The sequence below is a fragment of the Solea solea genome, chromosome 3 (assembly GCF_958295425.1).
Source record: "Solea solea chromosome 3, fSolSol10.1, whole genome shotgun sequence".
NCBI lineage: Eukaryota > Metazoa > Chordata > Actinopteri > Pleuronectiformes > Soleidae > Solea > Solea solea.
Window position 1 is genome coordinate 539,975 of NC_081136.1, and position 27,939 is coordinate 567,913.

Genomic DNA, 27,939 nt, shown 5'->3' on the forward strand with positions numbered 1-27,939 from the left:
CACTCTGCCTACTTCAGACGACGACGACGACGACGATGACGAGCACTCGTCTCACACACACACACACACACACACACACGCACACACACCTCATCTAAGCAGTCACACACACACAACACAATCACACACACACACACACACACGAGTGCAGCCTCCGGCGTCGGCGAGGCAGGTTTTCACTCGATCTGCAGCGGTGAACAGATATTTGTTGTTAGACAGAGGAATAAAAAAAATATGTGGGTTTTTTTTCTCTATACAAAAAGCTTTCTTTGCTATAATGAGCTGCTAGAATTAAACAAATAAATGACAGAGAGAGAGAGGAAGAGGAGGAGAGGAGGAAGGTGGCGTCGGGACAGGCTGGAATGTCGATAATGAACAAAGTGCGGGCGTTAAAACGTGAATCAAACATGACACACAACAGACAGAGAGCAGGAATATAAAAACACGAGGAGTCCAGAGAGCGACTATGAGCACCGAGGGGAGGGAAGGGTCGTCCATCTTGGTTTTCTTCAGATCGTCGTCATCGTCCTTTTTTTCTAAAATCTTCTGTCCTGTTTTTTTTATTTTTAAAAAGTACCCTTTTATCCCACAATCAGCTGTTTTTCCACTGGCCATGTGTTCAGGTACGTATAGAAAACATATCTACAGCTTATGGTACACGCCCCCCTCGCTCAGGGTGAGTTCTCAGGGGCTGTCTCAGGGGGGTTTGGGGCGCTCAGTGCCACCCCGTACTAAGGTACCCCGAGCTGTGGAAGGGGGTCGAGGATGCAGGGGCTCCGCGGGTCCCAGACGGCATCTGGGAGGCGGTGGCCTGGACCTGGCCTTGTTGAGTCTGTTGGGGGGGAGGTGGGGGGGGCGGAGGCAGTCCGGTCTGCTGAAGGGGCGGGGGGTACGTAGACTGGGGCAACGAAGGATTGACAGCACCGCCTGGATGCATCAGCGCCGGCTGAAACCCCCCCAAGTTCTGAAAGTGGTGTGGCTGCATCGCGGGGTTAGACGACGGCGCTGGGGGAGGCGGGGGAGGAGGCGGAGGAGGCGTGAGTGACAGCAAGGTGCTGCCGCCGGGAGGCTGCTGCTGCTGCTGCTGCTGCTGCTGCTGGGAGGCCTGGCCCTGAGGGGGAGGGGGCGGGGGAGGGACGGCAGCCATCATGAGCTGATGCTGCTGGAGGGGAGGAGGCTGCAGGTTCACGTGCAGCAGAGTGGGGCCGGGCATTGGGTGAGGAGGGGGAGGCGGGGGTGGAGGCGGAGCCGCTGAGCTCTGATAGTGCATGGTGTGGGAAAGAGTTTGCATCAGGGGCTGAGACCCGGGAGGGTACGGAGGATTGACTGAGGGTTTAAACCCGGGGAAGGGTCCGGCAGGCGAGGGGCTCTGCGTGGGAAAATACGCTGCGGAGGCCAGAGGAGCAGGAGGAGGAGGAGGAGGAGGAGGCGGGGGCGGAGCACTCTGAGAGTTATACTGGGGGAAAGGAGTGGGACCAGTTTGAGGCTGGGCCTGAACCTGGGGCTGGTTCTGAGGCTGCGCAGTGAACAGCGCCCTCTGGCTGCGGTACGGGGAGCCTTGAGGTTGGGGCTTGGGAGAGTGAAGGAGAGAGGAGCCGGGAAAGTGGACCGGAGACGAGGGGACGGGCGTCGGGTGCAGCTTGGTGGGGGTCAGAGGAGCCGGCTTGGGTCCTGCGGGCTTGCTCGGCGGCTGATTGGTCGGATTAGGCGTCCGAGGCTGAGCGTCAGCGTCTTCCTCCTTCACTGAGCGACCAGGAGTCTGAGCGAGAGCACGAGGAGAGCCGGGCTGAGGAGGAGGAGGAGGAGGAGGAGGAACACAGAGTCACAACAAGCTGACATAAACCACTTCGCATAATAATATCTGCAATTTCACTTAAATGTAGGAATTTAAAGACTCCAAAACACAGTCTGTGGTTGTTTAACCTTCAGGGTTGATGACACCTGATGAAACTTAGCGCTCTGATCAGATGTGTGTAAAGTGTAGACATGACTCACAGCGTGGGTGGGCGTCTGCTGAGGACCGGGTGATGGACAGTCTCTCGCTGCAGGTGTTTCTCCGCCCTCTGTTTCACCATCTGCAGGAAAAACAAGACAAATAATGACAAAAACGCACAAAAGTGTGTGTGACTGCACACGACTGAGTCGCTGTCTCCACTCTCACCTCCGTCCTTGTCCTTGCTGAGCAGCAGAGCTCGGTGGTAGCTCCGCTCACGCGCCTGCTCCACAGAGGTCGACGACGTCCTGATGAGAGAGCGTTTAAATCCATGTTCACTAATTATAATGATTATAGAGATCAATATAATGATTATAGAGATTTATATAATGATTATAGAGATTTATATAATGATTATAAAGATTATAAAGATCAATATAATGATTATAGAGATCAATATAATGATTATAAAGATCAATATAATGATTATAAAGATCAATATAATGATTATAGAGATTTATATAGTGATTATAAAGATCAATATAATGATTATAGAGATCAATATAATGATTATAAAGATCAATATAATGATTATAGAGATCAATATAATGATTATAAAGATCAATATAATGATTATAGAGATTTATATAATGATTATAGAGATCAATATAAACTCTGTATTTATTTAAATCACTTACCACTGTCCTTCTCCATCCTTCTCTCCTCTCTCTGCAGCAGCCTCAGCCTCTTCTGGAGTTTGCAGGTCCTTGACTGTGGCACTGGTTGCCGTGGTGATGGTGATGCTGTTGCTGCTGCTGCTGTTGTTGCTGCTGCTGCTGCTGCTGCTGCTGCTGCTGCTGTTGATGCTGTTGATGCTGCTGCTGCTGCTGCTGCTGCTGTTGTTGTTGTTGCTGCTGCTGCTGCAGGGCATTGTGGGAGCAGGAGGTGGGGGGGGTTCGCTGGCGGCCTCGAGAGCGACAGGAAAGGCATCGACGGTCAGAGGCGGCACGGTGGAAACAGGAGAGCTGCACTCGTTCTTGGAGCCGCTGCGACGAGCTTCTCGCTGACGCTTTCTGTACTCGAGCAGAGAAACCTGAGAACAGCAGAACCTCCGTGTCAGTGAGGAGAAGAGACGGTGATCCAGATTACAGCACAGGACTGGATCCCTGGATCACCAACTGCAGCAGCTTTCATCAACAGATAATGTTTTAGATATAAAAGTCATCACTGAAGTGTACAGTATATTTAACCAATGCCAAACATTCCTTATTTTTACACATATTTCACAATGAACACTGTGATAAATCATCAGGTGTTTGAAATCATGATTTTTGTCACAAAAACCCCGATGACTTTGAGGCTCGTGAAAACGCACCTTCTTCTTCTGTGGAGGGTTCTGCGCTGATCCTCCAGCCTCGCCGGTGCCATCCCCGTTCAGTGAGCGCGAGAACCCGAGTGAGCTTCCCTCCTCGGGGCAGGGGTAAAACAGCTGCCCCTGAGCTTCGCTGAAGGGGGGCTGAGGGCTAACCAACGGCCCCGTGCCTGCTGTGGACACCGCTGCAGTCCCAGCTGCAGCCTCGGGCCTGAACGGAGCCGCCAGAGGCTCCAGGGTGTGTGACGGGGTGAGGTCCCTTAAGTTTGAGTTGACTGGGGAGAAGTTCAGGCCAGCTGTTCCAGTCTGGCCTCTCTCCGGGCTTTTGATCCAGCCGGGGAAAGAGGAAGTCTCTGTAGACGACAACGTCGTCGTCGTCGTCGTCGTCGTCTCGCTGCTGTTGCCTTCAATAACTCCACCGTCGGCTTGGTCCTCGCCGCAGTCCTTGGACTCCGCTGCTGGAGGCTGTGGACTCTCCGGAACCGACACCTTGGGTTCTGTCGGGGGTCCGTCTGAGCCGGGAGCCCTGATGCACGGGGAGGTGGCTAACGACGGAGGCCGATCAGCCTGAGGGAGAGAAGACGATCAACGATCAACGATGCCTCACAGAGCGTGATCTTATCGTGAAGGAGGATCTTAATGTGGTGTTGTGTGATGTCGTGTCATGTGATGTCGTGTGAAATGACCTCTTGCACACTGGGTTTCCGGCTGAGCTCCGGTGAACTCTCCCCTGAAGATTCACTCTGTGAAATGAACAAACACTTCATCAGTTCTCGTTCTTGCACCCTCGCGCACACACGCGCACACGCACGCACGCACACACACACACACACACACACACACACACACACACACACACACACACACACACACACACACACACACACACACACACACACACACACACACACACACACACACACACACACACACACACACACACACACACACACACACACACACACACACACACACACACACACACACACACACACACACACACACACACACACACACACACACACACACACACACACACACACACACACACACACGCGCAGCTTTACCTCCGGAGGAGCACTAAGTGTCTGTGTGCTGGGTAAGTGTTCTGTACTGGACTCGTCCGCCCGGGGGCGCGGGGGAGTGGCCAGTAAGACGGGCGTCGATGGCGTCTCGGCCGGGTCCGTCCTTGTGGGCGTGGCACAAGGAGAGCCGTAGGGCGTGGAGCTCTCGGACATGCAGGCGTCCAACGGACACAAGCGACGCTTTTTCAAAGGAGTCGGCAACTCTGAGAGAAGAAGAAAAAAAAGGCGTGTTTACTGGGTGAGTGTGTGTGTGTGTGTGTGTGTGTGTGTGTGTGAGCAGCAGCCTGGTGCGTCTATAACAGGCTTCACTCTGAGGAACCAGCACTGAGTCTGGACTCAGTACCTGGCAGCGAGCAGGTGCCGTTGTAGGGCAGAGGACTGTCAGAGTCTCCGTTGATGGACGGGCTGAGAGAACCTTCACTGGGCATGAAGAGGCTCGGGCGTCTGGCCGGGCTGGTGGAGCCCTCCTCCTCCAGAGCCTGCTTCAACCATCGCTGTGAAAAGAAAAAAGAAAAGAGAGAAAAGCAAACTCAGAAAATGTTTCCAGCTCAGCGGCGACACAGTCGCAGCAGAGACGCCGTCAATTAGTCAGAGTTAGACACGTTTAATCAAGACCAGCGAGACTTTCAGCAGCAGCACTGCGTACCTTCTTGCAGGAGCCTGTAGATGGCAGCGTTTCCTGCAGTTCTCTGGACCGCCGTCTTCCTGTGGGGACTCCAGGAGTGGTGGGACTGCGGTTTGCCAGGAACGGGGACGAGAAGCGGACGTAGTGTTTGGGCGTGCTGTAGACCTGCGGCGAGCAGGCCATGCCCGGTAAGGCGTTCAGCTGCGTGGCGAGAACTTCGGGGTCGCTGCTTATTCTCAGGGGTCTCTCTGGGACCGGTTCAGGGGTCCGCACTGCAACACGATCCTGCTGCTTCTCTCCCACCCACTCACTGACAAAGTGCTGTGGAAAAGAGTTTGAGGAGATGAGGACGACATCGGAGAAGATCTACGACAGGTGTTGCACCAGCACAGAAATAAAAAGACCTTTTTAGTTTTGAAGTTTTTGCGCTGTCTCTCAGGTGCAGGTGAGCCGCTGTGAGGAGGGCTGCTGTCCGGTGCTTGGGCAAAAATGGCCTCTGGCTCTGGTGCAGTGGGCGTGTCTCCCTCAGAGACGTCATTGGTCAGAGGCTCCACAGACTCAGTGGGAGAGGCTGGAGGTAAGTCGGAGCAGGTGCTGATGGTGCGAGCTCGCCGGCGCTGTTGGCCGATGTGCGTGCGGTTCCTTGAGAAGCTCTTCCTGTTCCTCGAGCTTTTCACCTTTGCCGGCTTCAATCCCGGCTCCTCCTTCACCTCCAGAAGAGGCTGAGACAACAAAGCATCGACGGGTCACAAAACAGCACCGTGCTACAGGTGTGTGATTTGTTGAGTATTTTTGGTCTCAGCACTCACCTGCATGACGACCGGAGAATCTGCCGCCTCAGGCGTCGCTGGAGGCTCCTCCTTGATGTCACTGCGACCTCCGACCTCCGTCTTGCCGCTGCCAATCCGCTCCAGGGCCTGTTCCCTGCGCTTCTCTCTCTTCTCCATGCGTGCAAAGGCCTGCAGGATGGCCTCCATTTTCCTCTCTTCTCGTGTCTGGAGAGGTTGAGTTTTATGGGGTTTTGGGGGGGGAAATAAGGGGGTGGGGGTGGGGGTGGGGGTGAGGGAGAATGAGGGAGAGTGAGGGAGAATGAGGGAGAATGAGGGAGAATGAGGGAGAACGAGCATAAACGTTAGACCACGGAATAAAAAGTCACCAGCAGCGTCCCAGAGGCAGGAATACAGCGGGTTAATGTGTGCTGCACAGACATAGACAGCCAAGTGCAGAGACAAGAGAGGAAGTGTGACCCCCCCTCGTCTTTCACAATAAGAGAAAGAAAAAAGGAGGTCGGACAGAAGCGACAGGAACATGTTAAGAGTTTGTTTAAAGAGTAACTGGGTGACGAGACTGTCGTGTTCAATGTGTATATTTGTGCCACAATAAAGGAAACCATGGCGACCTCCACCACATTCCAACAGCTCCACCTTCTGACAGAGCAACAGCCTGAGGAAATGAATGAATACCACCAAACATATTGAGACAACAGCCCAGTTTGTGTAGATGTTTGGCGTCTGTTATGATGTCAATCACCTCTCAGAGATCTGGGGGTTGAAAGGCTGGTTACATGGATGGAGTGGGTTTGGCTATCTAAGGGTCAAATTTACCTCCTTGTGTTTCAGTCCCTTCCAGCTGGAAGCCGCCCCGACAGGGAGATGGGACTGCTCCGCTGGGCTGGCCTGAATGTTCAATAAAGAGATAGCCCAGTTTAGAAGAGACACGCCCCCCCCCCCACTGAACATGGCTTCACACACATTGGAAAGATCCCGCCTCATGAATCTAACGCTCGGGAGGAACATCAGGTCGCGCAGGTCAACTACTCTGAAGCAGCCATGTACATGTCTATAATTATTATTATTATTATTATTATTATTAATAATAAGTTAAGGAGCTTCCGTCTGTTAATCTCATAACTGTGATGTCATGTTTGCTCGTCAGGTGACTCTGTAACGACTGTGACGTTTGTTTGGACGAGCCCCATCATCTCATGTGTATGTGGGTTACCATGGCAACCAGGGTAGTTAAAAAAAAACGTTTGTCGTTAAAAGAACACATCAGTGGGTGCAGTTGTGGACGTTGACTTTGTTTGGATAAGAGGTTACAGGAGAGCGGGGGGTGGAGATGCTCTGTTTCACTGGATCCAGCGCAGTAAAGATCTTTAGAAGCTTTTTAAAGCCGAACCTTTAAATGCTGCGACTGTGGGCTGGTAAAAGAATAGTTGTGAATGGCACAGTTAAAAACACTGACGCACACACTTCTTCTTTCATGCCGCGGGTGTGTAGCGACATGATTCGTCACAGAACTGGACCCTGGTGGTGATACTGTACGACTGTGAGCAGCAGCGAGACATTTAAATAAAACCTCAATACAGTTTAACGGGCACCTCGTAATGAGGACAGGCGTGTATTTTTAAAAAAACTTTCCAGGTCACACCTGAAATATTATAATAAGCGCTCCAAAGTCTGTGTATCGCAGAACAAAGGATCACAAAAGCTTCATCTTCGTTTACGCTGGAGGAAATATGTCCAACAGCAACGTAACACACCCAACAAATGTTCAATAAGAGGAGCCTCACACATGGTTTATGGGAGTAATATATCACTACAACACACACACACACACTGGTGTTATCTGCCCAACACCTTGTCAGAGCATGAATTTACAGCAACCACATGCATCTACAGTGTGAACGCAGGCTCCTCCCTCCAGGGCCACAGTCCCTCCCCTGCTCTCTTCTCTCTACCCTCATCCCTCCCTCTCTCTCTGGCCATTAGCAGATCTGTGCATTGGCCAAAGATGAGTCAGCACTTTTCTCTCTAGGTCCAGTAATGTGTAGTGAAATGGAGCCGACCCTGACTGCAGGGTAATACCCAGCATGCGTGCAGGTGTGGGTCAGTGTCGTGCACGGCGCTCGCCTGTGGCTGTTTGAGCCCGTCGCTCTGGGCACGAGGCCGTTTGACAGAGGGGGGAAACGGACCAATGGCTGAACCCGTAAAGTGGCCGCAGGGAAGGTGAGGAGAGCACATTGAGAAGGTTTCCCGGTGTATAAGTGCACAGTGTTACAGTGTCGTAAACAAATCACGTGGAGCTGGAGGCCAATTCATTTTCTCACATCGTCACAACAAATAAAAGGAGAATAAACGTCACTGAGTAATGACTCGTGAGCACTGTGAGGGGGAAAGAAGAGCAAAGTCAGGAAATAAAACCAACATAGGTCTGAGTCAAACAGCGACAGTGGCACTGACGATGCTGGGAGAGCGAGCAGCAGCTGAGGGATGAAGAGGAGGCTAAGTTTTAGGAAGAGCGGTAGAAGGCAGCTGCTCCGATCCAAGCCACAGAGTCCACGTGGAGAGCAACAGGGGACATTTTTATTTTTGCTCTTCCCACTGAGAGATGTGAAGTGACTGCACAGCAAAACAACAGAAAACAAAAAAAGCTGTAGCCCCTAGCTTGGCACACTTACCATCTTCCTCCTCCTCTCTGCAATCTGCTCTTCTGACTCCATCTCTACTTCATTGCTAATGGAGGTTTTGTCTTCTAGATCCTCATATAACTCAGGATCCTGTAAGAGCAGGGCACAGTGGGGTACGGCTCTTTATCATGGCTGATCATTCAGTCTGGCTACAGACTAGAGGGAGACAGTTAGTGAAGAGTGGAGGAGAGCGGAGGTGAGGGACAGGGGGACTGCAGCAGCTGACATATGCCTTTGCTCAGGTGAGAACTTTAGTGATGTAATGTACTGACACATCCCATCATCCTTTTCTTCCTTACAGCTGAGGTCAAAAATGGCCGGTTACAGCGACTTCTCTCAATTCAATCTGCTCACATTAAAGTTTTTCTACTACTACTTTCTGTAGCCAGTGACAGATGGTGCTTAAAAATGATGTTGCAGTTCACATGACGTGGTTCTCAGATTATTAACTCTATAACTATAGCCTCAAAATCATTTAATGGGAGGGACAAAAGCAAATGTGTTAAGGGATGATGGGAAAAACAGGGAAGGGAAGAGGGATGTACAGAGGAACCAACAGATGAACACACATGCACTGACTATTTCACAATGGAAACAAATGGATGCATAGAACATAAAAGAGGAAGTAATTTAAACAATAAACGTCTAACTTATGCAAACATGAGCAGTCATTTCAGGTGATTCAGCGTGAAGCAGCATCTTACCTGGTTGTTTGAGATGGAGAGGCGGAGGGGAGAAAGCTTTCTCTGTTTGCCGTCGCCTACACTCTTGCTCCTCCCCTCGCCATCCAGACCCATGTTCTGGTTCTGGCCCAGGTCGTCCCGCACCATCTCCTTGTCCTTACGACTCACGCGACGCCGGCCTACAGAGGCCAAGTTCTCTGTGGGCTCCAAGTTGTGCTTGAGCACGGGGCATTCCTGGTTCCCCTTCACACAGGCACAGTCCACCTTGTATTTACTGCACGTGAACGGAGAAACCGCAACAGGAAATTAGACAAGAGGACCAGTTGCATGTGGTTCTGCATGCAGTGGTTTATTGCTCATTACTCACCAGCTGCCATAATCAAAATCAAAGCCAATGGTGATCTCTGTGCCCTTAGTGATTGGCCTCAGTGAGTAGATGTACAGATGGAGCATGCCGTCCTCGATGACGTGCCGCACCTGAGAGGTGAGAGCGATTACACGGCACCATTAAGCGTCAGTGTTTGTTTAAAGGACAATAAAAGTATTTCTCTGGTGGTCTCTTCACCTCAGAGTTGGGAGTACAGGAGCGACGAATGAAACGCGCTTCGTTGCCGAAGCTGCGGGCGTCCACACACATCTCCACCCCATCAAATTTGGAATAAAATAATACAAATGGGTACGGCCTGGAAGGGAATCAAAAAACCGAGAGGTTAAACATTTTTTTGGTCGATCCAATCACGTGCAGTAGAAACAGGTCTCATCCCAAACACCACATTCCTGAGCATGCATGAACACAACACAGCCTCAGGACCCATTACTGATTTATTTGTAGCCTCCAACACAATATTAACAATGTGGTTTCTTTTTTGTAATGGTTTTAATCTCGTTTGATATTACAGCAGCATGTGTAGACGCTAAGTCACTCACTCACTGACATCAGACACGTGTGCAATCCGTTAAAATATAAGACATGACAGCAGTGTGGACCGAGTACAGTCACACGGAGCCTATTGACTCATGGAGGGTGGATATTAACACCAGGGCCATCAATCTGTTTAACTCTTGTCTTCAGTTTAAATCCACAGCACACGAACCAAAGGAGAAATCTCTAACGCACTCACCTCTTGAAGAAGTAACCATTGGCCTCGAACTGCTGTCGAAGCATGAACTTTCCCCGGTACTCGATGATGAGCGAGTCTGGGGCCAGGTCTCGCACCGCCTTGAGGATCTTCTTGTTCTTCTGTACTTGACTCTGACACGGAGGCAAAGCCAGATATTAGCACAGACTCAGAGTTAGCTCTGCAGACCACTGTGGTGAAGTACAGCCTTTATAATGGTATATATATATATAAATAAATAAATAATACATGTACCTCCACAGGTGGTTTGAAAGAGGCAGGGTGTGTGTTGTACGCGAGACTTTTGCCGTCGCCTTGCTCCTTAACACGTAAGAGGACCTGGACGTCTTCGCTGTACTGATTGCTGCTGGCCTCCTCGTACCGCTCCATCCACGTCTTGATCTTGTTTTCCCACAGAGACGGGTGCTCTGATGGCTCCTGGTCTGGAGCTGCGCCCTGAAAGTAACAGAGCAGAAAATGTGGTTCAGGTTGTTGTTTCTTGTCTTTTACAGACGGTGGTTCTGTGTTGCTTGTGAGAGTTTTACCTTTACCCTCGAGGACTTTCTCGACCCCTCGCGAAAGGCCTGTGTTGAAAAAAAACAAACTTTTATGAGCATTGAAGTTTCCACTTTAAATATGAAATACATGCTTTTATTTACAAGGTTTTACTGCGTGGTGATGATGAGGCAACACGGACCTTCTTAGCTCGTGCAGAAGAAGCCGGAGGCTCCTTTTCTCCACTCTTTTTACGCTTTTTATCAGTCTGTTTATGGCCGAGGCGCCCCGTCGTCAGGGTGATGGTGGTGGGCGTGTGTTGGAAGGTGGAGTACAGCTCTAGCGGCACCTCATCTCCACTCTCTGTAGCACTGGTGTCGCCATCTGAAAGCACAGACAAGTCACACTGTGATGAGCAGAGAGGACGACACAAAGAAACTCACAAACACGTGTTGTAAAAAGCTCCAAAAGAACGACCAACTCAAGGAACATAAACATGTTACAGCATACACGAGAAAAAAGACAGGTGACAACTTGTCCACCAGGTGTCAGTGTGTCCCAGTCTCATGCTGTACACTGCTGTATGGATACGCCTGCAGGGGGAGGAGGCTGTACACTAACACGGCCTCCAACCTGCATTGTTCACCAACAAGCAGGTCATTTACTGCAGCAGACAGAGCTGAAGGATCTATGAGAGTCACTCTAAAACCTCATGTTTTTACAGCCTGGACATGATAACTGAACGACACTTATGTCAACATCCGTGTGTTTGAAATGTCTTTACAAAGGTAAACAAAAGCACGGTGGATCTATGACGTCACTCTTACCCGACAAACATTCACGTTTCCTGGTCTGGAGCAGGATGGCCCTCTCCTTGTCCAGCTGTCGTGGTTGGCAGCTTTCACACAGATAGGTCTCGGGAATGTTCTGCCTGTCGATGCCCATGCAGTCTATATGTTGCCAGGCACTGAGGAAACCAGGGGAAAAGTTTTCACGTCAACTTTGAAATAGCCGTCAGTTAAGAGACGAAGAACAGAGGTCTGACTCGTCCCACTCAATCAAATCAAACAAAGGAACAAGTGAAGCGAGTGAAGGCGTGAGACTCGTCGCCCGAGTCGGGCTCTTCTTCACCTGCACTTGTCACAGCAGATCATGTAGCCGTCATCGTGGGTGAATCCACAGATGCAGCGGGTGATGTCGGCGCCGTAGCTTCCATCCTCAGACGTGCTGAGCGTGGTGCCCCTGGAAGCGTCGTCCTGCCCCCCTGGTACAAACAACCCCCCCTCTACTTGTCGGATCAACATGGAGGGAGGAGGGGAGGCCGGTGGCGTAGGTGGGGGCCGCGCCCCATAATTATGGTCCTGACGGAAGAAACGAGGGACGTGAGGGTGACTTCATAAAAGCAACCGACACTTAATTATCAGCAGTTTGTGTACGACGCCGGTATCACAACCGCTGGTATCTACCAATATCGATGGTGATTTTAAAGACATCATTTTCTTCTCTGGCAAAGAAGAAATGAGCAGCTCACAACACAAAAGGCCATCAGTCATTTTTATTTACTTTCTGTGCACAGTGGAGCACGTAAAGACGGGTTATCTTTCTGATATCCTGTGATCAGTATCGTCTCATCCCTTTCTCTTTTCTTTGCTCCTCAATGTCACAACAAATAAATAACTTTTTTTTTTCCAAAACCCTTCATGACAAACTTTCCTGCATTTTACAGACGACAGTTCACAGAGCAACAAATGAAATGATTCTGGAAAGAATCATCCTGAATAACACCGGACACGGTGAATACAGTCGCAATGAAAAAGCACAGGAGAAGAAATACTGTCCTACATACACACAACAAACTTACATTTATTTATTTATAGTGTCAGTAACAAACGTGGTTTTACTTGGGCCTGAGTGATGATTCAATATAAATACATACGAAACGTTTTACATCAGATTGGTGAAATATTTACCCTTTTAACTAATGTTTCTCTTCCACCATCCTTAAAAAACATCTAAGAACACGATTAAGTGATTTCTCCAACTTTCAGTCAGGAGCAAACATCTTGAATCATCAAGAAAATGACTGATATATGGATTTGAAACTTCTTTTATGGCCAAAGTATAATGACAAGGAAAAACTCTTCTTAATTCTTAACCCCAGCGACCTAAAGGATTAATCAATTACAAACATAGTTGGTGATTAATGTAGTGCTATATTAGTTTCCTAATTCACAACAGGTCAGTGTTATCTGAAGCTAAAAGGGAGTTGGTCATAGCACATTCAATGATTAACAGACAGAGCGGCATTAAAGGTGAGTGGGTTATTAGTGAAGAAACTGTGTGTGTGTGTGTGTGTGTGTGTGTGTGTGTGCACTCACAGCATAAGGCAGGCCAATGTAACTGTGGGAATGGTGAGAACTGCTGCTGTAGATCTGGTGTGGGTAGCTGGACTTTTCCACGACCACAGGACTGGCCTCCACTGATTCTGGTCTGCTGGGCAGCAACACAAACAAAGAACACACTTTAGCGTTTACTGTCAAACTTCCAAACGTCACAGTTACACAGGAATTGGTGCTTTGTTCCCATTGAGCAGCGTGAGGACGTCGGTCTGCGTCAAGAGGGTTTAAGGAGGGAGGAAACTGGGCAACCAACAGAAGCGGTGACACACATGTGCCGTGACCCGGGGTCAGGATTCAGAGGCTGTAGGTCGCCGACAAAGTCAATAAAACTCCGGCCAGTGAAACCCAGACAGATAACAGACACATCTCAAATGAGTGATTTCACCCCTGGGCCCGAGTCTACACGACAGGCGATTACCAGAAACATGTGTTCCCGCCTGTTCTCATGCAAACAACAAACAAAGTCACTTCTAAGCTTATTCACAAACCAGTAAATCCACTTCCCTCGGATCACCGTGCAGCTGCGGAGAGAGAGAGAGCCTGTTTGGCCATTTGAGACCAACCCACCTTTATTATGACACCATTAATCTATTCCTCAGTTGCTTAGGGAGGCTCTAGAAGGAAGAGGGAAGTGGAACTGACAAAAAAAAAAAAATACGAATGGCAAGAGACAAAATAATCAACAGGGACAAAAAGGGAAGAGGTGAAAACTTAAGAAGAACTATGAGACAAGCAAGATACACTCAGAGATGAGGAAAGAGCGGGAGAGCTTCAAGTGAAAAGCTTAAATCGAAGAAGTCAGAGCTCCATGTTTTACTGCTTAAATCATGCAAAAACCCTCTCCTGATCCCAGGTCACACATCATGCTTTACTTTTATGTGACAGCAGTGTTTTCTTCAACAAACTCTTTCACAGCAACATGGCAAAGAAAACATGGAGAAAATCTCACTTCAGTACATTTTCTGTACATAAGACTAAAGACAGAAGGACCGTGCAGACTCTCTGTTGAGCTCTGCTGACAGTTGAACACGTTTTTCAAACCCAGACAAAAGCAGTGGAAAGAAGAAGATCCACACACAAGCAAGGATTTTTGACGTTTTAAAGTTTCAACTGAAGAACTGCTCCCGTAAGCTCTCCCCTAAAAACTCACCTCCTTCTTTAGTAAGCCTGAAGGTAAAGAGGCGACACGCTGCCTTTCCCAGTCCTGTAGCTCGTGTTGCATGCCGTAAGAGCACAGTGCAAACACTTCCTGTATGTGTCGCCACTCAAGTATTCACCGTCAAAGTGAAAACGTAAGTGCATGCATGAAGGCTGGGGGCGGGCCCAAGGGAAGGTGTGAGTGTGTGAGTGTGTGTACATACATAACAGATTATGTGTCACCAACACAAATGAGATTAAACATTTAAGATCCAACACACACACTTAATAAATCATTAATCAGACTAAATTTGACAGGTTAAAGAAGAGTGAGAGTAATCTCTCTTCCTCAGTTGTACCAAGACTCAAATAGAGCTGAAACAATTAATCAATGAATAGATTATTAATCGATTACTAAATTAATCGACAACTATTTATTTTGTAATAATCGATTCATCGGTTTGAAGTTTTTTTTCATGACTAAAACAAGATTTGTGATAGTTTAAACTTCTGTATGTGAATATTTTCTTCATTTCTTTGCTCCACATAAAGAAATCATTCAACGTGAATCATTTTGGTTTGTGGACAAAACAAGACATTTGAGAACATCATCATTTCTAGGTTTGATGAACATTTTTCTGACATTTTATGGACCAAACGATTAATCAAGAAAATAATCGACAGATTAATCAATTATGAACATAATGGTTAGTTGCAGCTCTAGACTCTAAAACACAGAGGAGGTCAAAGACAGAAGTTCAGTTCAGTGGGAACTTTGAATGTATGCACGTATGAATGCATAACTGAAGAGCTGATGTCATTCACATTAACACTCCTGTGAAGTGTAAAGGAGGGGCAACAGTGTGAACAGAGTACACATCACATGAATGGGAGGGTTGTAGCCGCACAGTCAGTCACGGTCGGGTGCTGCATCACACGCATGAAAGACAAGAGATGATTCTGGTGATTTGACTTTAAACGGTAGCGAGCAACAGAACGTGCCATTTATGAGCAATAAATGTCTCGTATTTAACGCAGAAAACAGACGTCATTTGAAACGCAAACACCTGCTGAGAGTGGGTAAAGAGGCAGAGTGGACGAGTGTGGGGAATGGAGAGATCAACAGCAGGGGGGGAAAAGAGCAGCACTGAACAGCCAGAGGCAACGCCTTCACCCCCCTAAAGAGCTCTCACACGCTGCCATGGCAACATAACGTGTTCCGCCGACGTGCGCGCTCACACCGAGCTTTGGGTGTGTGTGTGTGTGTGTGTGTGTGTGTCGCCGGGGACACGCACACTACATTAGCCAACAGCTGGTCACGCTGCTGCAGACTTCAGGGGGATGTGGAAAGGACGTGACGCTGTTTCTCTGGTGAGTAGCCAGCCCCGCTGCTCCACACTTGGCTGGTGCACTCACGATACTTGACACACAATACTAGCCGTGTGTGAGTGTGTGCGTGTGCGTGTGTGTGTGTGTGTGTCCGGCTACGGTCTGCCCGTCCGGCCCTTACGGGACCTGCGCAGCAGTCGGTGGAAGCCCCTTTCAAGCTTGTTATCTGCTTTTGTATAAAATCTGCAGCAGGCGATGGGACGCAAACCGAGGACGGACAAAGAGTCGAGGCAAAGGTTTACTCCGACCCCCTGAAGCACGGCTCCGTGGAGAGGAGGAGGAGGAGGAGGAGGAGGAGGGAGGCGGGGTGGGGGTGCAGGGGGGGCTGTTTAAGATGCCATATCTATGAGAGGGCCACCTGTCACTCAGGCTGGTGACCATAGCAACAAGCCCTGCGCAGTGCAGAGGGGAGAGAGGGGGACGAGGAGGTGCAGATACCATGGCAACACAAGCTGTCAGGGCAACAGCACTGATGAAGGCAGAGGGGAGGGCTCTCCCTCTGTTAAAGAGACAGGAGCCCCTCCATGAGCGCATGACGTACTACTCTTTAGTCACATGACGAGAACCTCCTGCTTCACTTATTTGACCAGATGAAGAAGAAAAAAAAAAAGCAGCCATGGCAAGGATGTCCTTGAAAAGACTACAGGAAACAGACAGGAGGGGCAACAGGAGGCTTGTTGCCATGGTTCCATGCACCATTTCTGCTCCACTGACTGAACGCAGTGTACACATGTGCAAACATCAAGAAAGATCATTAAGGGAAGGGGCGAGGAAAAATCCTGTGTGCTTCTGTATGCTCAGGCACACAGCCAGTGTCTTTACAAGCACATGTAGTTAATAGTTGAGCGGTGAAAACGTCCAGATGGAACGGTCCATTACAGCAGACACTGGAGGGGTCCAGCAAACGGACTCAAATTCCTTTCCCATTACTGGTAACTTTGAAAATGTGGCACAGGAGATCTGCGTTAAGAGAGAATTGAATGAAACGGTGACAGAGTTGAGTCAGTCATTGGAGTGGGCCGGCTGAAGCATATACAGGGGGGGGGGGGGGGGGTTTAGACGTGTCAAGTGCATGTGAACCAAAAATGGGCCGAGAGATGAGAAGAGGGGTAATGAAAGAGGTGAGGATTTTGAGGGAGAAATAAAAACATCACTGTGAGAACAAAGGTCAAAATCGGTCATAAACGAGGAGGCTTAAGTGGAGTGTTGGTGTTACTCACTCTGAGCCTGCCGCCATGTCCAGGTATGAGGCGTCTGCTGTGTCCACCCCCACTGGGATGACTATGCTCATGACGTTCTCTGCTGATCAGTTCTTGTCCTACTGAGTCCAGAGAAAGGGAGTCCAAAACACTGAGGCATACCAGCCACAGCAGACATTGCAGACATCTAAGTGCATCCACAAGGCCTGAACATGTAGTGGTGGTGGGGGGGGGGGGTGGGGTAGACAGACAAGAGAAAAAAGGAAACAAAGAAATCAGTATTTGTGTGGAAACATTGCAAACAAACAACAACATAACTCAGTGTGTCGTTTCTTTCATTTCAAGAAAATCTAACCTATTAAACCTGAAAGTCAGAAAATCATTGTGAAAACAGGGTTTTTCCAGTTCATGTAAATGCATGATTCACACTTTCATACCACAACGGTGTTCAACAGGGACAGTTTCACAGGAATTTCCCCCTGTGACACAGTTAGGGTCTGAAGTGATGAAAAACCAGAGTAGAATATTGTCAGGTGAAACCAGAGCTGCTGCTGCTGCTGCTGCTACTGCTGCTGCTGCGCTAAAGCGACCTCGACTCAGTATCTGCCATAAGACGCAGAGGGCGACACTGTGAGGAAGCTCCCACCACTAAGGGGAGCAAGAGAACACACAGCAGCCCGCCGCCATGAAAGGAGGCAGGAAAACACACACAGAACAAAACACAGAGGCCATTTTTCCCCCTTCAACCAACTGCGCTCTCACACACACACACACACACACAGACACACACACACACACACACACACACACACACACACACACACACACACACACACACACACACACACACACACACACACACACACACACACACACACACACACACACACACACACACACACACACACACACACACACACACACACACACACACACACAGAAGATACACAAACCCCCCAAAAATGTGAACACTGCAGGTGCTCGCCCACATGTTTTCTTGACAGGAAGCCTGGGTTTTTATTTTCTGTCACTGCTACTGTTCGAGCAGCACACGTGGAAAAAGGCCGCCAAGGCTTCAAATGACTGAGTACATCAGTCCTTCAGGTTCACACCTTTGAAATCACATTTATATGAATATTAATCCGTGTGTTTGTGTCTGATGTGAATCCAGACGAGAGCATATGTCAGTGAGGCTGATACAGAAGAGCTCTGTTGATAAGCGGGATTAGTGGGAGGGGCAGATGCCGAGACAAAATAGGCTTGAGGTCACACCTCCGCTGCTTGTGTGTATGGGGGCCAAACAAAAGCTCGGGGTGTAGATGGGAGTAGAGAGGGTTTACAGAGCAGGGATGTGTCATGTGTCGAGGAGACGACGACGACGACGACGACAACACATTTCACTAAAACCCCGTCTCTGCATTCCTGTGAGACGTGTACAGTATTGTCCCTGTCCCAGGAAGACACACACACACACACACACACACTGTATTTTACTGCCAGCTGTGAAACTTGACCGCATCGTTTTGGTCAAGGAAACTCTCACGGTAACAAAAGACTTTGTGAACAGCAACAGAAACTGAGTGAGTTCATTTACTCAATCACCCAAATGCAGTGAGCCAGCAGGGCCGCTGAGACGCTCACAGATATGACAGCTGTCAGCTCCAGGCCTAATTAATAGAAAGAAGACGACCCCGGTGAGTTTGAGAGTCGGCCAAGGCCACTGATGGGATCACTTTACAACTTCTCTTCTGATTCTATGCGAGCGGCTTTAATCAGCGTGGTATTTTATGGTAGTGGCTGAGAACGTCCATTTTCAACAAGGACAAGGCTGTTAGCCAAAAACAGTGGAACGACAAACTCCCCCCTCCTTTGCCTTTGTGTTGTCAGAGGCCCGGTATGTTTGAGCGCTGATAAATAGCTTCCCTCCACAGTTGCCTGTCTCCACTTCAGTCGTAGGCTGTGAGAGGGAATCCTGGTCCCTCTACGATACAGATACAGACACAAACTCACGTTGACGCACTAATCACACACACTGATAACCCCCCCCGTTCTTTGCCACACACACACGCACGCGCGCGCTGCTGCTTTCAAGTCAGACGGAGTCAAAACCGACAAAAGGCGAAGGGAAGAAAGACAAACACGAAGAGTACAGCAGCATTCCTGACTAAATCTGAGCTACACTGTGACTGCCTCTGCCTGCTCCTCCCACTTCCTCCAGAAGAGCTGTCCATCACCCTGGAGAAATGCAGCCAAAGAAAAGGAGAATATATAAAAAAAAAGAAACCCCCCCCCCCCTTCCTGTGCCCATTCACCCCGCCCAGCCGGATTTCTCTCCCTCCTCTGTGCACTTCCTAAATAAACCTGAGACAGTAATGCAGAGCGGAGGGGAAGGGGAGTGTCGCAGACACAGCTCCTAATTACAAGGAAGCTCGGACGACCATTTAAAGCCACCTTCGGCCAAATCCTGCGCTCGTATGGAAACGCGTGAGGAGCGAGGGGTGGGGGAGAAAAAATGGGGAACATGCAGAGGGGCGGGTGAGTGCGAGAGGGGCAGAGACATAGGCAGGCATGCGGCGAAAGTGGAGAATGGTAAAAATGAGCCACTGGAGGGAAGTGGTTAGGGTTTACGGTACGTCTCTCCTCGCTCAAACTGTTCACCTTTCATGTGCGCACAGAGCAAATTTCCTCATGCTGTTGGGAGCTTTAGAAATGATCCTCAGCCCCTCCATTTCAGAGGGCAGCAGGGTGGGGGAGGGGTACATGAGGTCTGTCTGACAGTGACGCTACACAGCCTGGGCCTGGGTGGACGCTAGTCTCTCCTCCCTCCCTCCCTCCCTCAGTGAGGGGACACAGTCACGTCATTGTGTTGGGAATAACTGTCCTTTAAAGACAGAACTGCACTGAAGGGGAAATCCATACCATCACTCTCAAACCATACAGACAACAGCGTCCCTCTCTCCTCAGTCTATCGCCGCTAATTTGTGTACGAGAGTGTTTTCATTTTCCTGGTAAATCTAGTTTTACTCCTTAAGTAGGAGGAGTGAAAGGGAAAAAGAAGGAGGGACTACGGATCCCACCAGCTCTGTGTGACTGCATGCCGTCCTCACTGCTGGCTGCAGTGACTCAGCTGATAAACAAATGGATCAAACTAACTCATGCAAGTGCAGTCGTACACACAGGAAGCACAAACCCAGATGGAATGTGGGTCTGCCCACAGTGGGACACACTGCATCTGCCCCGTCCTTCGTTAATCAGCGTGCCCACGGCAGCCAGCGCACTCAAGCACTGAAGGTGAAGTCATACACTGATACAGCAGAAGTTGTTAGCGTCAACACAAGCAACTTCTGTCGGGGCCATGAGGAAATGCATTGTTGCATAGTCGTCACGACGCCATAAAGGCCAGACGACTTAAGCTTTCATGTCCCATAACGGACAACTAGCAAACAAAGGATTAAACAAAGTCAAATCTAGTTTGTCTTCCAGGTTATGTGTTCACGTCCATTTGGGCACAGAGCTGTCATTTTAGAGCCTGTCACAACATGTTTGGCATCTGCCACACAGGGTTGCTGTGGTGTTAGTTTGTTTGCACTGTGATTATTTGCCTTATATCTTGCCACACTGCAATCATCCGAGATAGAAAATCAAAACAATGTCCTCAGTGCTCGGTTCAAACAGAAAACAACAGAGCGGGTTGAAGTCGGCTGTCTGGCAGAAAACCTGGGGCAGCCCTCCTGCAGCCTGACTAATGTCTGTTCAGGGAGAACCCCCTGGGGTATTATCTCTCCATCTCCTACTCACTCCTGCTTAAAGACTATCACATGTTCAAGTTCCTCTAAACATAAATTAAAACAGTAACACAGTTAAACCCTCCATCCATGTTAGATTATGCTTGTTAGAGTAGCTGGATATCATTTTTCCCTCTGGTGTTTACAGAGTGACGAGCAGGGACGTATGCAGCTTGCAGCAAATTGCAGCATTTGAGGAAGGCAGTGTGCAACTAACCACTATGTGAACCATGCACAAGTCTATGAGTAGAGCTGAACCGATGTGGGGAAAGATGTTTTTGACAGATCCTGAAAATTTGATTTGATTTGCCATAAAATGTTGTTAAGCCAAGGTCCAGGTCAATATTTACAGTGAAATAGATATAAAATGTCACGGAGCATAACCATGTGTCTCCATCAAATTATTATCCACTCACAGTATTTACTATTTCCACACGTGCATATATTTGCAGCCTTAGCAGTTTAGTAACTGCACTGTCAAAAATGTTGATTTGAAAACAATAAAATTGTTCGGCCCCATCCAAGAGTGAACAAAGAAAAAAAAGGGATGCTACTCAGCCTCCACACAGCGAGACAGTAAGAGCTATTACAGTGGTTGTGAGATGATCAATTTCCCACCGAGACCGCAGTACCATTACATCACCCCTTTATTTGGCCGACCCGGCGTTGTGCTGCTGCCACTGAATGGGACTAATATTAGGGCTGCAAAAGGAAGGATAGCCTTAGCAGCCTCAGCTCGAACTCCACCCGTCAGGGAAGCAAGTTTAAAGAAGGATCTGTTACGGCTCAGCAAGCAGCACAAAAAAACGGTCACCTGAGCCACGGCTTCTCGGCCCAGCTGGGATACCATGTGACTGCTGGGCCCCAGAGCCAGGCAGCTTTGTCTCGGCGTCTCTCAGGGTCTGGGTACCAGTGAAGTGAGATCACGCCCACCCCTGGAGTCTGTGTATATCTACAGAGACTCTTACTTCACCTACACAGAGATGTTTTACTGTTTCAGGGATGACACTTAATTAACTGGGGACAGAGAAGAGAAAAAAACAAACAAGGTGAGCTTTTTCAAAGTATAAGAAGGGTGTGACAGATAAAGCAGTTGAATCTGTAGCCTTCATCTGCCCCCTTTAATATATTAATAGGCCATTTTGCACCGTGTGCCAGTGCTCCACTACATTATTGCCTTGTTCATTTTCTGTTGAGAACACTGAAAAACGAGTGGTGTGTTGAGCTTGTGACTTTTTGATCATGTTGCGTGTTTCAAAAGATGACGTCACATCACCTAAGTCAAAGTGAGGCTCAGTTAAGGCTTTATTTTAATCTCCGTTTCATCGTTTCCACTATTTTGTTTGACATTTATCGTCATTCTTTTATTTTCTCTGCTTGCTTTTGTCCAGTGTTTTCTTCATCTTTTGATTTAAATCATTTTGACAACTAGTGTTCTGGTTCTGTGCTTTTTGCCAGTGGCTTGTTGTGCTTTTCCAGAATGATGTTTTGCTTCTTCTGTCAAAGCACTGTTATTAAAAGTGCTATATAAATTTAAACAATTGTCATTGTTATTATTACCAAATACACATCCGAGCGTCACTCTGGAGGTTAGGTGTGTCATCTGAGACTGTCATGTCTCCTGGCTGCCTAGCAGAGTGTGCGGTTCCCGTGGCAGAGGGGGAGTGGCAGCTCATCCACCGTCACACCATCTCTCTGTTAACACAGCAGGCAAACACGCTGCTGCACAAGGCAACCAGGCACACATGCAGGCAGTCAAGTATTTACCATCGTCAGCTCTATTATCATGTAGACAGATGAAAAAAGACTGAGGTATGAGGCCTTTGCTCCGTTACCAGGAGGAGCATAATGGCCGGGGACCGTGTCTTTTATGTAGCCGAGTGCGATTAAGCACAGTACCGCCCTCTTACTTATATACTGGTACAAAAAGCCTCTTCATATCAGATTCTTTTGATACAGTGACATGAACTGAGATTGAAATATGTTACAAAGACCCCTCAATAGACCTGTACAAGGCACTTTTGATATAAATAATAACACTGCCTACATGACACGCAGGAGTTTGAATGGGTGTTTCATACATATGTTCATCACTATTCAATCACATTTCTGTGGGTGGTTGTTTAGACAATAAAAGAAAAGCCCTTCACCGACTAAGATTATTTTCCACGTCTCGCCCAATTGACTTCAACACTGAGAAAGAGGGGAAACAGTCGTGTTCAGGCACTTGTGGTTTACAAAGTGTTACAGTTTTTCCTGTGGTGGTGGTGATGTAAAGGAAAGTACAGTTGAACCTCACCATCACAGCACTGTAAAAGCTTGTGGGCTTTTTCTAACTCCACCCTGAAAACTACTTTTGATTCGGACGCCTCTAATAAAAATATATCAACAAAAATAACGGAGCTCTTGCTGGCATTGCATCGTTATTTGCCTTCAAACTCCACACAAAAGCTGAGTTCCCTCGTATGGGATTTATGGTGAAAGTGAAGCAGAGGAAACACTATGTGTTTGAATGTGTTAAAACACATTAATCCTTCATTGTTATATGAAATTCAAATGTCTCACTGTTATCCATGTCAACTACTCACATATATACATACACACACACCCATCCCCCCCCAGATTCTTCATAAAACACAAAGCATTTCTAGTGCACTAGAGGAGATTAATAAAAACTAAAAATCAAAACAATGTCTATGATCCCAGCTTCTTAAATGTGAACATATAACAGAGTATGTGCTCATCTATGACAGTGAACTCAATATCTGGCTGTGGACAACACAACATGAGGACATTGTCTGCTGAGGGTTGGGAGACCCTGATGAACATGTTTCACCATGTTCTGACCCAAAATTATGGACTGTGAAAACAACCAGCTAAACAATTAATGATAATAATAAAAAAAAAATCCACCGACAGACAGAATACAAACTACACAACAGTGTTGTCTTAATAATGACTTTGGTTAACCACCCTGAAACCGACGACATGGAGCCAAACTGAGTACAATCAAGCCGTTTAATGTATACTGCAAGTACATAATAATACATGATGCCTCTATAAAATCAATCCCTGCACATTATCATCACAACGTAAGACAAGCAAAGGCATAAGTCGTGACGCACGTTACAGGACTTCTACGTTCTGTATTTTAGCAACAGGAGTCTGACTGTGACGCGAAAGAAAGCGCATTGTGTTATTGTTATATTGTTATAGTACAGTGACAGTTTGATGCCATTGTTTTTGTCGAACCACAACTACAATAAAAATCCATGTGTTGTGCAGTTGCTTCCCAGTGAGTTCGTCGGCGCTGCAGTCAGTCCTGCCGGTAGGGGTGTGGAGGGGACAGCGCTGCTATTATGTTACCACTGCTCCAACCCTGGTGCTGTCGCCATTTTCATAGCGCTTTTCTCAGGACGGCGAGACAACCGTGTGTAACCGGGGAAGCCTCGCCACGGGAAGAAAAGCCCCGAGATTGCATTCAATCGCCTCTATCACACAGTCTACCTTAAGTATAACTCTGTCGGTGCAGTCTGTGTTGTTACCATTGCGATTGTTTGACGAGTTCGTCGAAAGCAGAGCCAATGCTAATCGGCTAGCACTAATGGCCTCTTCAAACGGAGCAGGCTACATGTTTGAAAGGAGACGGAACCAAACCGACGCGTAAAACGCGATTGAAATCGCTCTTCTGTGGACAGCGAATGCAGCATTCGGCCTATTCTAGTTGTCTGACACGAATAAATACCAACTATAATAATAATAATCGTGGAAGGTGGAAAAACGTTAACAAGCGGAAGCTAACGGCATAATGCGTAGAGGGCTGAAGTTAGCACAATAGGCTAGCACAGACACGAAAGTGGATTAATACAATACTCGTCACAGACAGGAAAAGAACGACAACAGCAGCGTCGACACAGAGACACGGAGACAGAGACACAGAGACAGAACTCCACGGGGAAAAAACTAACGACGACGCGTTTGAGGTCAAGCAGAGAACAAACAAGTTGCGACAATTGCGTTCGTCCATTGAGATAAAAATTGTATGACTGGCTGCGAGATGCCCAAACGGAACATCCCCTCCCCCACGCTTGCAGTATTTGAACCCAATACTCCCCGCATCTAAATGGAGTGATCGCGAAATGTACATTTTTAAGTCCAAGTATAAGAAAAACGACAGGCGTCACTATCTCGCGTGACATTTGTTCTATTTTCGCTTCAACTTGTCACAGATGCAATTCTATAAACGCTCAGCAGCCTATGAGATTACTGCGCAATGCAACGAGGCATTTAAGTTATTTTAACAGCTGCTCTTGCTTTGGGTCGACTTGGGCACCGAGTTATCGCCGTCACTTATCTGTGTTAATGCATGGAAACGCTCATTGTTCTGCTTTTTGAAAGGTGGCATTGTATAGATTTAGCTGAACGGAAATAATGCCCCAGTGCACTGGGTAAGCAGGATGGGAGGCACCACGACAAATGCGTTTGTAAAAAACGTTACATTTTCCTCCTTCACTCTGAGTAATAAATGTGTTTGACACCGTAGCCAGGAAATAAGGTTATGAAGAAGAAAAACTGGCGCAAATGCCAACGGCTGCAGGAACAGTGACCTACGCTAACGCACAGTACATCAAGTAGCTGGAAATAAAAAGCGGGGAGCGTGACTTTAAGAGGCAAAACTATTTACATTATAACAGATGAAACCGTGCGCAACATTGCCCGCAGTGTCACTGTGTCAAACTTAACATCACGCGAGTCCCCCACGGTCTCTATTTATATTCAGTCGACGCACAGAAATATAAATATGTGGTATTTTTGAGGACACATTTACTGCTGATAATGTTGTGGACTGGCTCTGCTCTGACGAAAACGCTACGTTAGGCTGTGGGTTTAATTGCAGCGTTTTCCTTGACATAACCGCTAACGCCAATTTGTAATTAGCGTTTGTGATGTTTAAACTACGTCGGCGCATAGAATATGAACTCATTTGACTTACATTTAAGCTTAAACTGTGAGTGACGTATCGTCGCTACAGCGAAAACTCAAGAGCCCTGTTCTGTGTCAAGCTAATTTGAGCTAAGTAGCATGCGCTACCTAGCAAGTGGTCTCTTGGCTCCCCAACTTGACACTTGTATTGGAGACGTACGTCACCTATTTAGCGCTTTTTAATTTTCGATTAAGGCTAGTGTGAGGGCGAAGCATCCACGAGACCCAAAGTTAAAACGTTTAGCTGGTTAGATAAACTCAGCTGATACTACAACTACGTTAGCCAGCATCAGCATGATGTGCCTAGCCAAGCTAACTAAAGCCAACAATAGCCTTCCAGGTCGGATTTGTACTCTGTCTACAATTAAGTCCAAATGCACCTTTTCTTACCTTTTTATGTCCACTCTGGAGGATCTCAGTAGCGAAAAGGGGGACCTGGGTGAGACCCCCGTCGCTTTCCACACAGACTCCACAACCAAAACAATACTTGTGTCCACACTGCGGATCCCTAGCAAAGCTTTAAAATGTTTGTATATCAACGAGTCCTCTACAGTCTATTCCTTTGAAAAAGCCGTTGCCTCTTGTTGTTCACGGGAGCCCAAATTAGGACTAAAAAATCCACGACAAACCGTTAAAACTGTGCCTTAGTGAACGGCGACTTTTAGAAATTAGATCCCCTCAGACCAGTCTCTTTTCCCTTTGCAAAAATGGCGGCCCTGCTAGGACTGCCGAGACTCCGCCTCCCCCACGAGCCCCCCCCTCCCTCCCCTTTACTAAACCCGAGCCCCGCCTCCACACACTGCGGGGCTACACTCCCGGTTTCACAGGGGCGCCGTGGCCGCGCATACATGCGCGTACGTGACAGCGAGTCTTCTCAAGCCGCTGCTATTTCTGTCGGCGACGCTCTGGATTAAACTTGTGCGAGAGGAAAAAATGAATTATTAATGGAAGAAATAATGCAGTACAACGATGTATTTACGTTATGCATGTCAGTTTAAATGTCTGACGTCATATACACGCACTTGCCACTTTATTAGGTACACCGGACACCAAATGAAGAGTGGCACAAAATATGGTCCTGTGCTGCTGTAGCACGCCTGCTTTCTTCAGTGGTGTCTAGTGTACACCTTCATTGTAAGTCTTGCTCTTCTCCTCTGACCTCTGGCGTCAGTAAAACATTTCCTGCCTGGATATTTTTCTCTGTAAACTCTGGAGGTGGTTGAGTGAAACACTCAGTGGAGCATTTATAAAATAGTCACCAACTACCATGCCACATTCCAAATGACTTAAATCCACCCCATCCTGATACTCAGATTGAACTTCAGCAGGTCATTGTCACCATTTCTACAAGCCTAAAAGCAGTAGCAGCCATATGATTGGCTGATAAGACATTTGCTTTAACGAGTGATTGGACTGGTGTACCTAATAAAATGGCCAGTGAGTGCACAGCTGCTTTAAAGCTGAGTTTTGTCTCAGTGTCGTGTTTCGCTGCTTATACTAATGGCCGTGCTATCTTGGCGATGATCTTTAGAAAATGAAGTCAGCTGCAGGGATGTTTTCATCAGGCGGTTTTGTTTAAACAAATGGTCATTTCCTCTTCTGTTTCCACTTCTTCCTCTCAGGGTGAAAGGGACCAAGATACAATCTCATTTTCACAATTGAGTAACATTGATTACAGTGCGCTTCACAGTACCAGGATGAAGTGACTCTGATCAGCTGTCTTATTTTGCAGGGCTGTGTGGACACAGTTGTCCAATATTCATGTGGTCCCACATCAGATCTGCCATGTGATATTAGTAAGAATGGTCATATCAGCCAATAGAGCTCCTGTAGATGTCGTCACACAACTAAGGTATGAGCTGACGCTGTTCACCTATATAGTGGACAACACATAAATCATGCAGATCCAGAGAGACTCCAGAGGTGGATCACTGCTCTGAAACGTGCTCACGGCGAGCAGAAGACGGTGGAACGACGGGAACCCACAAGCAACAAATTTAACTCTTGGCAAATCATGGACTCAGACTAGATTTACAAAGAACTAGTCTCCACAGCAACTATTTACATTACACTGCCCGTTGCTAATGCTAACTGTCTATAGCCAGTAGACTTCAGAGTTGTCTCAAAGCCAGATTGTATATATTATAAATGTCGCTCCGGTGTTCACAACAAGATCTAATTGCTGTCACCTCCCTCTGTTCTCCTGCAAAGACTGCAGCATCACATCCCGTGTGCCACCATATAAATGTGAGCCGCATGTGAAATCA

The 27,939-nt window shown here is 47.8% G+C and overlaps 1 protein-coding gene across 7 annotated transcripts; it reads right to left on the reverse strand.

Moving 5' to 3' along the window:
- Window positions 1-120: 120 nt before the first annotated feature.
- On the reverse strand, window positions 121-26,390 carry kmt2e (lysine (K)-specific methyltransferase 2E). 7 transcript variants are annotated; one of them, XM_058625637.1, is made up of 25 exons: window positions 26,063-26,390; window positions 16,926-17,110; window positions 13,159-13,270; window positions 11,912-12,141; window positions 11,608-11,747; window positions 10,983-11,164; window positions 10,831-10,869; window positions 10,541-10,741; window positions 10,289-10,419; window positions 9,733-9,850; window positions 9,535-9,644; window positions 9,189-9,441; window positions 8,476-8,574; window positions 6,620-6,691; window positions 5,825-6,010; window positions 5,420-5,737; window positions 5,037-5,336; window positions 4,734-4,884; window positions 4,373-4,593; window positions 3,992-4,048; window positions 3,309-3,872; window positions 2,632-3,026; window positions 2,162-2,241; window positions 1,996-2,075; window positions 121-1,786 (listed from the first exon to the last, which is right to left on the reverse strand). In XM_058625637.1, the coding sequence occupies exons 2-25, from the start codon at window positions 16,994-16,996 to the stop codon at window positions 716-718; spliced, it is 5,181 nt and encodes a 1,726-aa protein (XP_058481620.1). In that variant the 5' UTR covers window positions 16,997-17,110; window positions 26,063-26,390; the 3' UTR covers window positions 121-715. The 7 variants fall into 7 exon arrangements, with proteins under 7 accessions (XP_058481620.1, XP_058481618.1, XP_058481622.1 ...); XM_058625635.1 differs by having other exon boundaries at window positions 13,159-13,273; XM_058625639.1 differs by lacking the exon at window positions 6,620-6,691.
- Between the last annotated feature and the right edge of the window lie 1,549 nt (window positions 26,391-27,939).

What these genes read in the sequence shown, in the direction of transcription:
- kmt2e (XM_058625635.1), bottom strand. Translation starts at nt 16,996, where the DNA reads ATGAGCATAGTCATCCCAGTGGGGGTGGACACAGCAGACGCCTCATAC. An exon ending in CACTTAGTGCTCCTCCGGAG is followed by an intron (nt 4,049 to 4,372) that starts GTAAAGCTGCGC and finishes TTCATTTCACAG; the next exon opens with AGTGAATCTTCAGGGGAGAG. An exon ending in AGCAGACGCCCACCCACGCT is followed by an intron (nt 1,787 to 1,995) that starts GTGAGTCATGTC and finishes CCTCCTCCTCAG; the next exon opens with CCCGGCTCTCCTCGTGCTCT.